We start from the raw sequence: 17411 nt of genomic DNA on the forward strand, positions 1-17411 counted from the left end.
TATTCCAAACAAATGCTTAAATTAATCTTGTCACTTAAAATTTATTAAATACAATCTTATAAGGTCAGAACAAAGCATGGGAAAGAAAAAGGCAATTCTACAATACATTTACTTTTGATTCAGACCTTTCAGGAAAAAAAAGCAATAATGTAGAATAAAAAAGTATTTAGCATTTAATTCTAAAACATACATTAAAAATTTAATGACCGAATTTTATAAAACACTGTAGATAAGGTTAGATGTGGAAATATCGTATTTCAACTTTCTCAATTATGGTAAGGAAAGTTGTAGACCCACTTATTCTTCTATTCAAGAAGCAATAATTCACTTTTAGGAATGTATTTGGCCCTGGCTTTGCTGTTTTGAGCCATGTTTCTAATTATTCCTAAGTCATTTTATGAATGGGAGCAATGATTAGGCAGATAAATGGATAATGGACTAGTATATAAGAATACTTGGGTTCAAGTCCTAGTTCTGTTAATTAGCAGTATGACTTTCAGCAGGTCTGAGCTTTAGTTTCTTCATCTGAAAAATGGAGAAAATGTCTCATGCTCCAATCTACCTCAGAGCAGCGAGGTCATGTGGTCCAAAATTCGATGGCACTTAAAAAAAAACAACTGTAACACACCATACAAATTCAGCTAAAAGGGAATATACATGCAACTTTGGCAAAAGCCAAACCAAACCGGGAGCAAACCCACAGACTACCATTTCACCCGTATCAATACTCCAACCACTGGAACTTTCAGCACAAACCTCACTGCTTTTTGGAATTATCTGGTAGATGCAGTCTTTCAGGTAAAATGGAGCTTATATGGCAGATCTTTATAGCCAATATTTAATATGGTACACTGCACCTAGAAGCAGTTAATTTAGCATATAAAAAAGGGACAGTAAACCACCACACTGACACATTTAAGTAAATGAGCCTTTTCTTTGTATTAGCTGAAGTTGTTATGTAGTCTTCAGGGGTAACTGGGAGTAAAGTGCAGTAACATTATAGCAAAGACCTCCTAGCTGAAGCAAATAAAAGCATTTCTGCTATATGGTGAGTTTATGATTCAAACTAGTATATTATTACAAGCTTGATGAAATCAGCAATGTGATCTGTCTTATGCAGAACATTCTACTTACAACTTGATCAGGAGATTATCTTGTATCAAGAGAGAATTAGAACAAAGGAAAAAGCTGCTGAAACAGAGCTGCTTGATTTAGTGGCTCCAGTTATGTTTATCATAATGAAGGGTAATAAAGAATAAAAAGGGCTGAGTTAATGACAAAGGCCATCATTCTTAAGCAAAAAGCTAGATGTAATCAAAGGCAGGATTTGCTCAGCAGTATTTTTAAACTTTATATATTTGTAGGTCTACAAAAACAAATTTATTACTGAAATTCCCTCAGGAAATTGGTATTTCAAGTTTGACATTCTAGCACCAACCCTTTTCCAATCAAAATGATTATTTTTATCACACTATTTTTCAAAGTGCAAGGTTTCTTAGGAATGCCAATACATATTAAGGCAAAACTGTCATAGTATAACAATCTTGAAAGGAAAATATTTTTTAAGACATAGTACCTAGAATAAAAGATAACCAAATCAATGTACACTTGTATACTTTGAGTACTTTCTCCCCAGATACATTCCACTTTGGGTATTTTTCCAAAATACAGTATAAACAAATATGGGGAGATTTTCTTCTACTTTTTAAAGTATGGAAGTACTTCAAAAAAAAAAAAAGGAAGAGCTACAGTCATGATTTTGCAACTCCTTTAAATGAGAAAAATCTTCAGAAAGTATATTTAGACTGTGTGTACACGTACCTCTGCCATATACTTCAATTCCTGAATGAAAAACTCCAATTCCGATGGATGAGGTGTATTCGTTCATCCAATACTGAAGAAGAAAAAAAAAGATTCAGAATATTTGTTCATTTATAATTCAAATCCACGTTATAGGAGGCTACTAATTTCCAAATCTTTTACTGAATATTTAGGCCTTTCTAATCCCATTTCTTGGTATTTTCCTTACAGGTCTGAAACTCCCATGATAACGAGGCATTCAGTCCTAACTCTGTGCCTTTGCTTATGCCACATCCCATATGGAATTCAAATGAATGTCTCAGTTTGTGTATCAGCACCTTTTCTAAGGCTTAGCACATAAGCCATAAAATCTAAACCTGGTTAGGTTGGGGAAGTGATATAAAAGCTCTCCTGTTAGTGACTTTTTAAAGAATCACATATAATATCTGTGTTCATACCTATTTTTCTTCTATCTTAAGCGTTCCCTTTCATTCTCTGGTATGCTCCCTTAAGACAGGGATATTTTATTCTTTTTCAAAAGCATTTGGCATATATGTCCTGATTCAGCTCAAAGCTTGATAATGATAATATTAGGAATAAATAACATGAGGCACAAAGATTAGAACAATCTTCTTACTGTTGGCATGAAGAAAAACTTCCCAGAAAAGGCAATATCTGAACTGAGTTTTTAGGAACAAATGAGATTTCCCCACACAAAAAATATGGAAGGTAAAGTGAGGTTGCTGGGGGAAGGTGGTGGGGAATGAGAAGAAATGCCAGGTAGAGGGAAGTGGATGTACACAAGTAATGTGATGTGAAATTCTGTGAGATGACTGTGAAAGGGGTTAGTGTGGAGGGGAGAGGGTTACACCTAGAAGGTAAAGGAGTTAATGCTAAACAAACACTTAGGTAACACTTAACAGTGTTACAAACCTATTTGATTTCTCCCAGGTTAGAGGGTAGATGATTTGATTTTAATTTTTCTAGGCTTATTCAAGTCTTAACCTTGGCTTCAGACCCCCAGCCAGTTTCTCCCAGACCTGGGAAAATGCACATTCTCATACACTGCTGGAGGAAGCATAAACGATAAGGGAGACTTTTCCCCCTAAAATGTTACTGGAAGAAAAATTAAACAATAATAAACAAGAAACATTTAAAAAAGAACAAGGGACTGTCTCATCTAGATATCAAAATAATCATTAAAACAGTATGGTACTGGGCTTCCCTGGTGGCGCAGTGGTTGAGAGTCTGCCTGCCGATGCAGGGGACATGTGTTTGTGCCCCAGTCTGGGAAGATCCCACATGCCTCGGAGCGGCTGGGCCCGTGAGCCATGGCCACTGAGCCTGCACATCCGAAGCCTGTGCTCCGCAATGGGAGAGGCCACAACAGTGAGAGGCCCGCGTACTGCAAAAAACCCCAAAAAACCCAAAAAGAGAAAAAAACCCAGTATGGTACTGTTGCAGGAACATCCTTGTATACATAAGTATCTGGTATATGAAAAAGGTAGTATTTAAAATTAATGATAAAGAATAAGTTATTATAAATGTGTTGATAAAATTGACTATGCATAAAAATACATTTCACACATCTAAAACTTTCAGTGTTTTTAAAAATAATCGTATAGAAGAAAATAAAATAGATTAAAAAAATCTTAAAATGAACTTATCTACAAAACAGAAACAGACTCACAGAATTAGGAGAATGAACTTATGGTTCCCAGGGCGGAAGGACAGACTAGGAGTTTGGGATTGACATGTACACACTGCTATATTTAAAAGAGATAACCAACAAGGACCTACTGTATAGCACAGAGAACTCTGCTCAGTATTCTGTAATAAGTTTTAAAAATAAAGAAAAAAAAATCTTAGATGGGAAAAGCCAACCTAAGCAAAGCAAAACCTAGTATAGAGGAAAACAACAGATATTTAACATAAACATTTACAACTTTTTATTGTGTAAAACTACACAAACAAGAACAAAAGATAAACAATACACAGGGAGAAAAAAGTTGTTAACACTAAGATCAGTATGAGAATACAAATCTTCCTCTCTATCTCATCCTATTTGATTGCTGATTTTGGACAGTCTGAATTTAGATGGCAAGTTAGGAAGGTGAGTGACACCTTTTTATCTGAAACAATTTCATTTTGGATGGAGAGTAGCGAGGGTACATATAGTAAGGGATTTCTCAAAGCATTTACCCAAATCTATTTAATTCCAGAATTTGGGCAGCAAAAGTTCAGACAGCAAGGGATACTATATACAAAAACTCCACTAAAAAAAATAACTCCCACAGACAAAAGTGAGCAATCATAGAAGAAATCAGTGGCTAACAAACATGGACTAGTAAACAGATCTCCTTAGTAACAGAAAAATGCTAATTAAAACAATAAGTTACCATTCATTTTTTTTTTTGGCCGCTCAGCTTGCGGGATCTTAGTTCCCTGACCAGGGATTGAACCCAGGCCCTAGGCAGTGAGAGTGCACAGTCTTAACCACTGGACCACCAGGGAATTCCCTACTTTTTTTTTTTTCTTTTATTCATTGTATTGGCAAATATACAAAATATTGCTAATACTTAGTGTTGGTAAGGATGTCAGGAAGATACTGCAGAAATGTGAATCAATGACAATTAATTAACCATTCTACCTCCTGGAATCTAGCCTACAGAAATGCTTGAACATAGGCAGACATGTTCCAGGGTGTTAACTGCAGTTGTCTATAGCACTGAAAAACTGGAAACAATCTAAATATCGATAGGAAAATGGCTACATAAACGATGGTAAATCCATATTATGAACTATCATACAGCTACTGAAATAAATGAGTTAACTCAATACGTAAGGGCATAAAAAGATATCTAAGACACATAAAGTAAAAACACCAGGTCATACTACATCATCTGTAGCAAGATCACATTTTTGTAAGTTAAATAAATTGGCCCCGAGTGTATGTTTACATGCTAAATATGGAAAAATAAAACCACCACCAATTACAACAAAAGAAAGTTTGAAGCATTACAGATCAAACTGTTAACAGTTTGGGGGAGGGGAGTAGATATAGCGCAGGGGTGGGAATACAGGTGTGTAAAGGAATACTTTCACTTTTAACTCCATACATTTCAGGACTGTTTTTCTGAATTTTATGAATTATGTGTATTACCAACTTTTATTATTAGAAAAATGTTAAAGTAAAATACTATATTCTCTTAGCTTAACAGGCTTCAATTTATTTGAACATTTATACTATCTTAAAAGAATAGGCTGCATATATATAAAACACAAGCAGCAGCATTATCTGTAGTAGCAAAATACTGGTAACAACTTAAATGTGCACATATAAGGTACTGGCTGAATAAACTATGATAAACAATATCTGGAATATACAAAGCCATAAAAAGAAGGGGGATACTCTCGAGAAACTGATAGGGAGTAATTTCTAGGATATGTTAGGCGAACAAAAGGAAAAGAAAAATGGAGACATGGCAAAATGATACAGAGGCTGGTTTGATGGTGCTTTCATTGGTCAACTTTGGGAAAATCTGAATATCAAAAAGAATAACGACAATAATGGACTATAGCATATTGAATAACAAATAATCTGAGTCCACAGTAGTATCAAAAAAAACCCCCAAAACCCCCATACAAAACAGAATAGAAAAACAAAAAGTGAAGGGAGAGAAAGCTCTTTTTACAGAGGAAAGTCACCTAATAAATATGAAGTAAAGGCAGAATTAAATAATTTTGCACCTCCAGCTGATGCAGGCAAGGATCATGGATGCTAAAACCATTGGGAGAAGGTTGTTGAAGAACAATGTTCCCATGGTCTTAAAGTATCAACCTCACATTTTCCTAAATTATAAGGAGAAAAGATACCTTAGCAATGGAAAATTATGGTGAGTATCATCTTATCCAAGTGATTAAACTGAGTGTCATCAACAGTTGGACAAACTGATGTTATGTGCCTCCTGATGTGATGAAATAGAAAGCGTTTCCTTTGTTAGTTTTCTTTTCAAATATATTAAACAGAATATAATCATAAGGAAAAATCAGATAAGTCTGGACTGCGGGACATTCTATAAGAAAAGCAGCCTGGTCTTTTAAAAAATAATGACATTAAAGTCAAAAGAAGGGCGGCTATTCTTTAAGGAAGATTAAAAGGACACGATAACTATCAATATATACAACGAAGGAGCTCTGACTGGATCCTAGATTAAAAAAGAACAAAAAGCCAAAGACATTATTGGGATAATTGGGGGAAATATTAATATGGATTGTTCATTAGATAAATTATTGTATCAACTGAAAACTTCTTGGGTTTGGTAAATAGTACTGTGGTTAAGTAGACAATGTCTTATTGGGAAATACATGTTGAAGTATTTAGAAATGAAATGTTATAATGGTTGTGACATTTTCTGTGTGCGTGTGTGTAGAAGACGGTAAAAGAAAACAAATATGGTTAAAAACTGGTGAATCTAGGTGAAGAGTGTACAAAACGTACTCTTCTTTCACTTTTTTTTGAAGATTTAAACATTTTCAAAATAAAAAGTTAGTGGGAACCAAAGAGAACAATCTACTCCTTGTCTCCTTCCGACAGAAAAGATACCTTTCCAAGTTTCCTGCTATCCTCCTCCTTTCTCCCCTGCCTTTTACAGAAAGAGAGTAGAAAATACCACAAGCTGATCATACTAGTCTGCATAAAAATTCTGCTAGTCTTTTTTAAAAAACTGAGTTATAATTAACATAGAATGTTATATTAGCTTCAGGTATACAACACAGTGATTCAATATTTTTATATGTTATGAAATGGTCACCACAATAAGACCAGCTACCATCCATCACCATATCAAGTCATTACAATATTATTGATTATATTCCCTATGTGGACATCACATCCCCATGACTTCATTATTTTATAGCTGGAAGTCTGTATCTCTTAATCCCCCTTCACCTATTTCATCTATCTTCCCACCCCACCCTCCTATGGCAACTACTATCTATGAGTTTGTTTCTGTTCTGTCTTGTTTGTTCATTTGTTTTTGATTTTTTTTCAGATTCTACATATAAGTGAAATCATATGGATTTTTTTTTTTTTTGCGGTATGCGGGCCCCACACTGCTGCAGCCTCTCCCGTTGCGGAGCACAGGCTCCGGACGCGCAGGCTCAGCGGCCATGGCTCACGGGCCCAGCTGCTCCGCGGCATGTGGGATCCTCCCGGACCGGGGCATGAATCCGTGTCCCCTGCATTGGCAGGCAGACTCCCAACCACTGCGCCACCAGGGAAACCCTGGAATTTGTTTTTCTCTGACTTATTTCACTTAGCATAATACCCTCCAGAAATATTTACGTTGCTGCAAATTGCAAGATTTCATTCTTTTTTTAATGGCTGAGTAATATTCCAACGTGTGTGTGTGTGTATACACACACACACACACACACACATACATACGCACCACATCTTCTTTATCCATTCATCCACTGATGGACATTTAGGTTGCTTCTATATCTTGGCTACTGCAGTCAGTGGTTTCCTTGGCAGCCAACTTCTAGGACTTAAATTGTCTCTTCCAATTGAGAAATCTCATTGCTTATATTGTTTACAACCAATAATTTGATCTACTAACTGATTTCCTTAACAATGACACCAACAGGCTTTTGTTCTGGATGCAGACAGCTCCTACTTAAAGTTACCTGTTCTCTTTTTACAGTGTGAGCACTTCTCTTTCAAAATATAGAGTATTTTAAAAAAGAGACAGATATAAAATTGTTGTCTGCAATAATCGAAAGGTTTTAAACTCTTAGTAAATCGAACATTTATTTCCATTTAATGTATAGTATCGCTTAATTTTAACAATTTATCTTTTGTTGACCAGTAAACAGCATTCTGAAAGTGCTTTTATAATAAATTTCCATAATGGGAATCTAAATGTTCTATTAAGAGATAGAAAGTCTTTCACTGATTAAAAAAAAAATCTGCACACTTATTTTTAGCCAAAGAGTTAAGAAAGGGTTAGGATGGGAATGTACTTGTCAGAATGGGGATCCTGGACTCAGAAATCTTTTATTCTCTGCTGTTTCACAGTTGAAAATAATCTCTTCCACGTTAGAACTCCTGTATGTTGCCTGTGTGTGTGTGTGTGTGTGTGTGTGTGTTGTGTGTGTGTATATGTATATACATACTTTAGTCTGAAATTTCCCTGTATTCAAGATTTTACATTATACATATAAAAGGTTATGTTTTGACACATTTCATAAACTGGAAAATCTATAAAATGAGAGAAACTTAAATATGAGAGAGAAATGTACCATCTAAAAATCTGGTCAGTCCTTTGGATTTTACTATAATGAGATTTGACCTATGTAAGGTTTCTAAAGAATTGCTGAGACACTGCAATGAAAAATGAATACCTGACAGGCTTTGCAAGTGGTAATGTTACCTCTACTCTCAGATGGAAAGTTGGACAATCAGGTAAAGTGTTTCTGCTCAAGGGTTAGGCAGCCGGCAAGTGGCTAGGAAAAGGATTTCTTAACCCAGAGATATTCCTTTGAACAGTATTAAAAAGCAGAAGCTACCCGCTCTTAACATTACTTGCTTCCTAAAGGCTGTCTCAATCAATATTCTGTGCCAGGCAGGAATTAACGCTGATGTTGCTTATTCACTGTTAGCAATAACAATGAGGGACTCAATAGTTCTTTGCTTTTCATGTTCTTTGTACCTTCTATCCTTAGAAAGGGCCCCAAATGTTAAGAGTTAATTCATTTTCTAGATTAAAGCAACTATTTACTAGTTAGAAATCTATTACTAGATATCGCTACTGACCTTACAGAAACAAAATGATTATAAAGAATACTATAAGCAACTGTATACTAACAGATTAGATAACTGAGATGAAATGGATAAATTCCTGGAAAGACACGAAGTACCAAAACTGAATCAAGAAGAGAGAGAAAATCTGAATAGATCTATAATGAATGGGAATAAAAAAAAGAGAATGAATTAGTAATTTTAAAACTACCCTCAAAGAAAAGCCTACAACCAGATGATTTTGGTGAATTCTACCAAATATTTAAACAAGAATACTAATTCTTCATAAACTGCTCAAAAGAAAAGGGGACTCTTCCCAAATCATTCTATGAGGCCAGTATTAATTTGACACCAAAACCAGACAAAGACATCATAAGGAAACTACAGATCAATCTCGTATGAATACCCACTCAAAAATCCTCAACAAAATACAAGCAAATTGAATTCAGCAACATATAAAAAGGATTATACACCACGACCAAGTGGTATTTATTCCAGGAATGCAAAACGGATTTAACATCCCCCCAAATCAATTAATGTAATATACCATAGCACTAGAGTAAAGGACAAAATCCACAAAATACAACACTTTTCATGACCAAAACACTCAACAAACTAGGAATATAAGGAAACTTCTCCAACTTGATAAAGGTTATCTATGAAAAACTCACAGCTCACATCATACTTAATGGTGAAAGACTTAATGCTTTCCCTTTAAGATCAGGAACAAAACAAGGATATCTGCTCTTGCCACTTCTATGAAACACTGTACTGGAGATTCTAGCCAAGGTAAATAGAGAAGAAAAAGAAATAAAAGACATTCAGATTGGAAAAGAAGTAAAATTATTTCTATTTGCAAATGACATGATCTTGTATATAGGAAATTATAAGTAATCTACTAAAAAAATACTAAAACCAATAATAATAAACAAGTTCAGGAAGGTTGCTGGGTACAAGATTAATATACAAACATCAATGTAATCCTATATACTAGCAGTAAACAATACAAAAATGAAATTAGGAAAACAATTCCCTTTAAAGTTGCAGTAAAAAATATTTAGGGATAAATTTAACAAAGAACTACATAACTTTGTAAGTGAAAACTATAAACATTACTGAAAGAATTTAAAGACCTAAATAAATGTAAAGACATTCCATGCTCACAGATTAGAAGACAATATTGTTAGGATTGCAGTACTCTCTGAATTGACCTGATTCATTGCTATCCTTATCCAAGTCCCAGCTGCCTTTTCTGCAGAAATTGACAAGCTAATGCTGCAAATTCAAGGGACCCATGATAGCCAAGACAATCTTGAAAAAGTTGGAATACTCACACTTCCTGGTTTCAAAACTTAGTACAGGGCTACAGTAATTAACACACTGTGTAACTGGCACAAAGACAGAAATACAGACCAATGGAATAGAATCCAGTTCAGAAAGAAACCCTTATATTTATGGTCAACTGATTCTCAACAAGGGTGCCAAGACAATTCAATGGGGGAAATGAACAGTATTTTCAAGAAACTGGACTGTGACAACCGGACATTCACATGCAAATAAATGAAGTGGGACTCCTACCTCACACCATATACAAAGATTAACTCAAAATGAATCAAAGACCTAAATGTAAAAGCTAAAACTATAAAACTCTAAGAAGATAACAAAAGTATATCTTCATGATCTTAAATTAGGCAACAGTCTCTCAGTTGTGACACCAAATATACAAGCAACAAAATAAAAAAATAAATTGGACTTCATAAAAATTAAAACCTTTCGTGATTCAAAAGACACCATAAGTAAAATGAAAAAGCAACCCACAGACTGGGAGAAATTTGATAAGGGATGTATATCCGGAATATATAAAGAACTCTTAGAAATCAAGAACACCACAAATAACCCAATTAAAAAATGGGCAAAGGATCTAAATAGGTGTTTCTCTAAAGAAGACAGACAAATAAAAACTACCATTAGATGCATTTCACACCCACTCAGATGACTATATTCAAAAAGACAGATATAACAAGTGTTGATAAGGATGCAGAGGAACTGGAATCCTCATCACCGATGATGGGATTTTAAAATGGTACAGCAGTTTTATTTTATTTATTATTATTTTTAGTTAAAAAAATTTTTAATTTTATATTGGAGTATAGTTGCTTAACAATATTGTGTTAGTTTCAAGTGTACAGCAAAGTGATTCAGTTATACATATACATGCATCTATTCTTTTTCAAATTCTTTTCCCATTTAGGTTATTACAGAATATTGAGCAGTGTTCCCTGTGCTATACAGTAGGTCCTTGTTGGTTATCTATTTTAAACACAACAGTGTGTACATGTCAATCCCAAACTCCCAATCTATCTTCTCTTCCCACCCTTCGCCCCTGGTAACCATAAGTTTGTTCTCTAAGTCTGTAAGTCTATTTTGTAAATAATTTCATTTGCATCATTTTTTTTTAAGATTCCATATAAGCTATATCATATGATATTTGTCTTTCTCTGTCTTACTTCACTTAGTGTGATAATCTCCAGGTCCACTGTGTTGCTGCAAATGGCATTATTTCATCCTTTTTAATGGCTGAGTAATATTCCATAGTATATATGTAAAACAGTAGAGCAGTTTTGGAAAAATTTGGCAGTTTCTCAAAAAAATATTAAGCCTAAAGTTACTATATGACCCACAATTTCACTCCTGGGTTTATACTCAAGAGAAATGAAAATATATAGTCACACGAAAACTTTTCATCTATGTTCACAGTAGTATTACTCACTATAGCCAAAAAGTGGAAACAACCCAAATGACCCTTAACTGATGAATGAATAAATACAGTGTGGTATATCTATAAAATGTAGTATTATTTCTCAACAAAAAGGAAAGAAGTACTGATGCATGCAGCAAATGAATGAACCTTGATAACATTATGCTAGGTGAAATAAGTCAATCACAAAAGACCACAGAGTGTATAACTCCATTTATATGAAATGCCTAGAATAGGTAAATTTATACAGATAGAAAATAGATTAGTGGCTACTTATGACTAGGTTTGCAGGGAAATGGGGAGTGACTGCCAATGGGTATACGGTTCCTTTCTGAGGCGATGAAAAATGTCTAATATTGAATGCAATGATGGTTGTAAAACTCTGAATATACCAAAATCCACTGAATTATACACAAAGGGTAAACCGTATGGTATGTGAACTATATCTCAATAAAACTGTTTAAAAAATGCTAGGAATAGAAGTAAAGGATCTACTAACTTGTACCAAATGGTAGAAGAGTATATACTTTCACAGTTGGCAAACCTAAACAAAAACTATTCTATAAATATCATGAATCCTCCAAGGACAAAATTTCCTGCAGATACTTATCCCCAATCAAAAACTTTAGATTATTTCTCAAATTACAGACCGCATTCCTAATTCCAGATAGCTGCCTTCAAAAACATGCAGAAAACAGACTATATACAAATAACATATCAAGAACAGAAAAAAAAAAAAAAAAGGGAATTCCCTGGTGGTCCAGTCATTAGGACTCTGCGCTTTCACTGCCGAGGGCCTGGGTTCAATCGCTGGTCAGGGAACTGAGATCCCGCAAGCCACGCAGCAAGACTGAAGAAAAAAAAACCCAGGAAAAAAAATCCTCTAAATATACATATTCTGGTCAACCACCGCTCATATATAAACAGCAGCACATTACTGAATAAATATTATGAAGTAAATGTGATGTTTTTCTTTGGTGTGATTTTTTTTCTGAATGGACTCCAAAGAAAAGTGGGTAAGCCTTCCACAGAGATGCTCTCTAAAATGTTCTTGTTTCTGTTAGGGTTTCCTAGCTCTATTATCAGAGAACACGCCTGGAAGGCTCACTCTTTAAAAACTGGGCAGGCTGCCTGTGGAAGACATGTGTTTAATTCAAGGTCAGCAAGCCTTATCTAGTCCTTCTGCCTCAAAGTCCTGCCAAGGCTATGCAGACAATATGGATGATGCCTACTTTAAGTGGAGATTTAATGATATAACTGTAAACAAACAGAGAAAGTACAGCAGTCCTATTGCACCCACGGGGGATTGGTTCCAGAACCCCCCCAGATTCTCAAGTCCCTTATTTGAAACGGTGTGGTACAGTCAGACCCCTGCATCTGCGGATACGGAATGCCGGCTGTGTATGAGGACTGAGTCTTTTACTAAATGATTTCAGTTGTGAAACTCTCCTACAATGATTTGCTGTTGGTAGTGATTCATGTAATTACTATCCTCTCATAGTTTAAGATTTTTGAAATTAATAGTAGTATTTCTCAATGCTCCTCTAACTTGTTTTCCATCCTTTGTCATTACTTTAAAAAATTATTTACCACTGTCAAAACATTTCACATGGCATCTCTGGAATAAAAATCTCCCTACAAAGCTCAAAAGAGCTTCTCAAACTTGCTATGTGGAAATTCATGCTTTTGTAGAACCACAAAACATTGATATTTTCTAACAGAAGATATAAATATGCAACATGAAATCACAGCCAAGAAAATGTATCCATGAAAAACAAACAAACCAAGCTGCTGAATTAGATATGACTGGATGTTAGCAAGATTTCTGTTAATTTTTGTTGGGTACGTCTTCATTGATTTTGTTGTCTAAATAGCAGCAGATGCCAAAAGTTTGAAATTATATACTTGGGAAAAATGGATAATACAGGACAATTTTATTTAAAGCTTAGCTTTTTATTTGAATTGGGAAAAGACCACTTTTATTGCTAGAGTTTTTCCAAGTCTAAGAATACAACAAGTATTCAGGAGACTAGTTGAACTATTGCTCTGAGACAACTGCAGAAGCTGGGATGAAGAGGTATATATGATGACACTGGGGCCAGCCCTGCAGAGAAAGCTTACCACACAGGGCCATGCTGTGTGAGGCAGGAGTGAAATGGAACACTAGGGGCAGATCCACTAAAGGAAACTATACATTCAAGTTTACCCAATGCTGACAACTATACAATCTCTCAAGGATTATATGAAAAATCAGGTGTTTTCATTTGAAAGTTTACAGTTTGATTCTTCTCAAACTTTTCCCAACATACCAAAGGAAAACAGTAAACCAGCCAGCTGCTACCACAAAAGAGTATCTCTCAAACCACCAAACAACAGCAGAGTTACCACAACATGTCCATGTCAACCACCTACTAAACCATTTGGTTAGCTTAATCTAAGGCTATCTTTCCCTTAGGATCAAACAGGAAAGCCCACAACGTTCCTGTGTTCCAGTCTGGATCACAAGAGTATTGCTTCTATTATCTTTGAATTTACTTCAGAGTTTATTGCTTGGATAGAAAAAGGTTGATCCAAGCATTACAATGAACAACGCTGAAGCATTTGAACTATAGTGGAAAGACACTGGGCTGAGTGTCAGGAGATGGGGGTTCTTTGCCTTGTTTTCTTCACAGATATTTGGTAACTTTAAAAAAGTTTTTTTAATTTTATTTAAAAATTAAAAAAATTTTTATATTGGAGTATAGTTGATTAACAATGATGTGTTGTTAGTTACAGGTGTACAGCAAAGTGATTCAGTTATACCCATACAAGTATCCATTCTTTTTCAAATTCTTTTCCCATTAGGTTATTATAGAATATTGAGCTGAGTTCCCTGTGCTATACAGCAGGTCCTTGTTGGTTATCTATTTTAAATATAGTAGTGTGTACATGTCAATCCCAAAGTCCCAATCTATCCCCATCCCACACTAATATTTGATAACTTTTAAAGATACCCAATATGTCTCAAAAAGTGTTTGATTCCAATTCAGATCCTGGAGCCAGAACACCTTGGTTCAAATTCTGACTTCATTATTTACTAGTTGTGTGACCTGGGTAAAGATATTTATCCTCTCTGTCCTTATTTATAAAATGGAGATAATAAATAGTATCTTCCACAGAGGACTATTATGAGGATTAATAAAGTAGTATGTATAAAGTACTTAGAACAGTGCTTGACCTATAGTAAACATTAAGCATTAGTAGTAGCAAACACATATATTGATAATATGATCCTTCCCTAATACTCTGTTCTACAAATTGGTAAAGGGTCGTATGCACGTGTAAATAATCAGATTGGTTCTGGCTACCTGTTAATTCTCAGAATTTTCAAGAATCTTTGGGAGTTGATGTCAAATCACCAAGAGCAGTGACTCACTGAACTGAACAGCAAACAATGGCAAAGTTAATTGGACTCTAAGACTCCTATAAGCAATGATTTATATTCTTGAAAAGTACAGATCTGAGTAAAAGGTCTCTGTAAATAAGGCAGTGGTTTTATAGGATTCTTATATATTCATGAAGGACATGAGCAGAGGGCTGGAGAACCAATCTCACTTTGGTGCTAGGACCTTACAGTCTTGTACTTCCTAAGTCCATGGAGGTGGCAAGTAAGTAAAGAGAGGAGGGCCAAGGAAGGACCACTAATACATGCTTTACCTCCTTTGATACCAGCCAGTGTCACTGAAGTTTAGAAGGCTTATCAAAGCATTCCAAATTATTAATATAAAAAGGTAAGAGGAAACCATTCACAGAAAAGTTATCTTGAAATATGTGGGAAGGCAATAAATACATAAACTATAGTTAACTTTTTTTTTTTTTTTTGCGGAGCACCGGCTCTGGACGCGCAGGCTCGGCAGCCATGGCTCACCGGCCCAGCTGCTCCGCGGCATGTGGGATCTTCCTGTACCGGGGCACGAACCCATGCCCCCTGCATCGGCAGGCGGACTCTCAACCACTGCGCCACCAGGGAAGCCCCAACTATAGTTAACTTTTGAGCTCAATCTTGCTTCAATGAAAAAATTGGCCTAAATATTTCTATTTATTATTTTAAAGCATTGCTTATAGAAGTGAACTGACTGTACTATATTATAGTCATATATTAAAATGTTAAGTTCTTCTTCTGATAGAGAACTTTCATTAAACTTCATTTTAGTCAGTGATTTGCTTTATTCATTTAATAAAATGTTACGCTTCCTGTTTGAAAGCAACAGCAATGATAAATGCTATCTCCCTAGTCTGGAACTTAAAACACTTAATATAACCACTTAGAGCCTGGGTCTGACTTCCTTAAAAGGCAGTATTAAATGATCTAAGTATAAAGTATGACTGTTTCCCCTATAAACTAGAACCAGTGTTCACTGGATTAAAAGTAAACATTTTACTTAATTCCCAAAAAAAGGTGTTTAGGACAAGGCATTTCAATTACTGAGTTAAAATTCCAAAATAGGGCTTCCCTGGTGGCGCAGTGGTTGAGAGTCCACTTGCCAATGCACGGGACACGGGTTCGTGCCCTGGTCCGGGAAGATCCCACGTGCCACGGAGCGGCTGGGTCCGTGAGCCATGGCTGCTGAGCCTGCACGTCCGGAGCCTGTGCTCCGCTACGGGAGAGGCCACACAGTGAGAGGCCCGTGTACCGCAAAAAAAAAAAAAAAAAAAAAAAATCCAAAATAAACTGTGACTAGTAGAGATTGTGGGATAATTATTATAGTGTCATCTAATATAAAACTGTCCTTGATGTTCACACTGTTAAACTACCTTATGAAGTCTTTCTGGTACCACTGGATTTAGCCCCAGATAACCTTACAGCAAATGCTATTTAATACTGACAGTAAATCATATTTAATGCTATCTATGGTGCCTTAGCATCAGGTTCGTCATAAAGCAGAGAGACAATAAAAACTCACTGAATGAAAAGAATTTCTAGTATCTTTTTTAGATGAAATCACGAATATCCAGTGCTATGTCTGTTAATTTGCTTTATACTATAAGAAATATATAGATTCTATTCCATAATAATTATTTCTAAGAAAATGTCCAATCTTTTCACTACCTGAAAATATTATCTAATAAGCACATGGCCAACTTTCTGTCTTAGAAAAAAAAAATCTTTATGTAACAAAAACATTTTCATTACAAAGTTATTTATAAATTGTTGATAACAGTAGGTATTAAGCCTCAATTTTTTAGAGTACATAATCTCTCCTGATTATGAAAGATTTGTAATTTTTTAGTTAATAGTGTTTTATAAATATAAATTTGGTTTTTTTTTTGCGGTACACGGGCCTCTCACTGTTGTGGCCTCTCCCGTTGCGGAGCACAGGCTCCGGACGCGCAGGCTCAACGGCCATGGCTCACGGGCCCAGCTGCTCTGCGGCATGTGGGATCTTCCCGGACTGGGGCACGAACCCGTGTCCCCTGCATCGGCAGGTGTACTCTCAACCACTGCACCACCAGGGAAGCCCTAAATATAAAGTTTTATAAATGTTCTGTAAAAAAAAATTTTTTTTTCCTTTTTGAGACAGTGTAGCCAAACACAAACATATGCACAAAAGCTAGCCTAGCCAAACTTCCTTGTTTGCTGGGACAGTCCCAGTTTACGTTTGCTTCAATACAACCATTACGCCTGCACCCTCTTTTACTCTTTAGTCTCAGTTTTGATGATAAAATTTAAAGTTAGCCTAAGACTGGCCTTCTTAAGAACTGTACTCTGAGTCTTAAAAAGCTCCTAAGCACTGTCCTGACCTCACAAGTGTGAATATGCCTAACTACATACTGACACGATAATCTAAGAAACCAAGGAAAATGTGGTGACGTGTATTTTGTACAGAGCTAAAGCTTCCTCCTGTTTACTAACTATGCAAACTAATTTTCAAAAACAAATTATTATGTTTACCAAAGGATCTAATTTCTAAGACCCTCCCACAACAAGCTAGACATAGGATGACTGTGAATTAAGTTATTTAAAGGAGAACAGATTTTTAGAAGTCAAATCAACAGTGAACCAAATGC

The 17411-nt window shown here is 35.5% G+C and overlaps 1 protein-coding gene across 3 annotated transcripts in view; it reads right to left on the minus strand.

Moving 5' to 3' along the window:
- Positions 1-17411, minus strand: part of DESI2 (desumoylating isopeptidase 2) — a 42291-nt gene that overhangs the window by 12351 nt on the left and 12529 nt on the right. For all 3 annotated transcript variants that reach the window (XM_027122410.1, XM_027122411.1, XM_027122412.1), the window contains exon 2: positions 1822-1894. In XM_027122410.1, the coding sequence (XP_026978211.1) occupies positions 1822-1894 (73 nt within the window). The remainder of the gene's footprint in view (positions 1-1821; positions 1895-17411) is intronic.

Source organism: Aethalodelphis obliquidens, unplaced genomic scaffold (assembly GCF_003676395.1).
Source record: "Aethalodelphis obliquidens isolate GAN/ISIS:26980383/991018 unplaced genomic scaffold, ASM367639v1 scaffold24, whole genome shotgun sequence".
Lineage (NCBI taxonomy): Eukaryota > Metazoa > Chordata > Mammalia > Artiodactyla > Delphinidae > Aethalodelphis > Aethalodelphis obliquidens.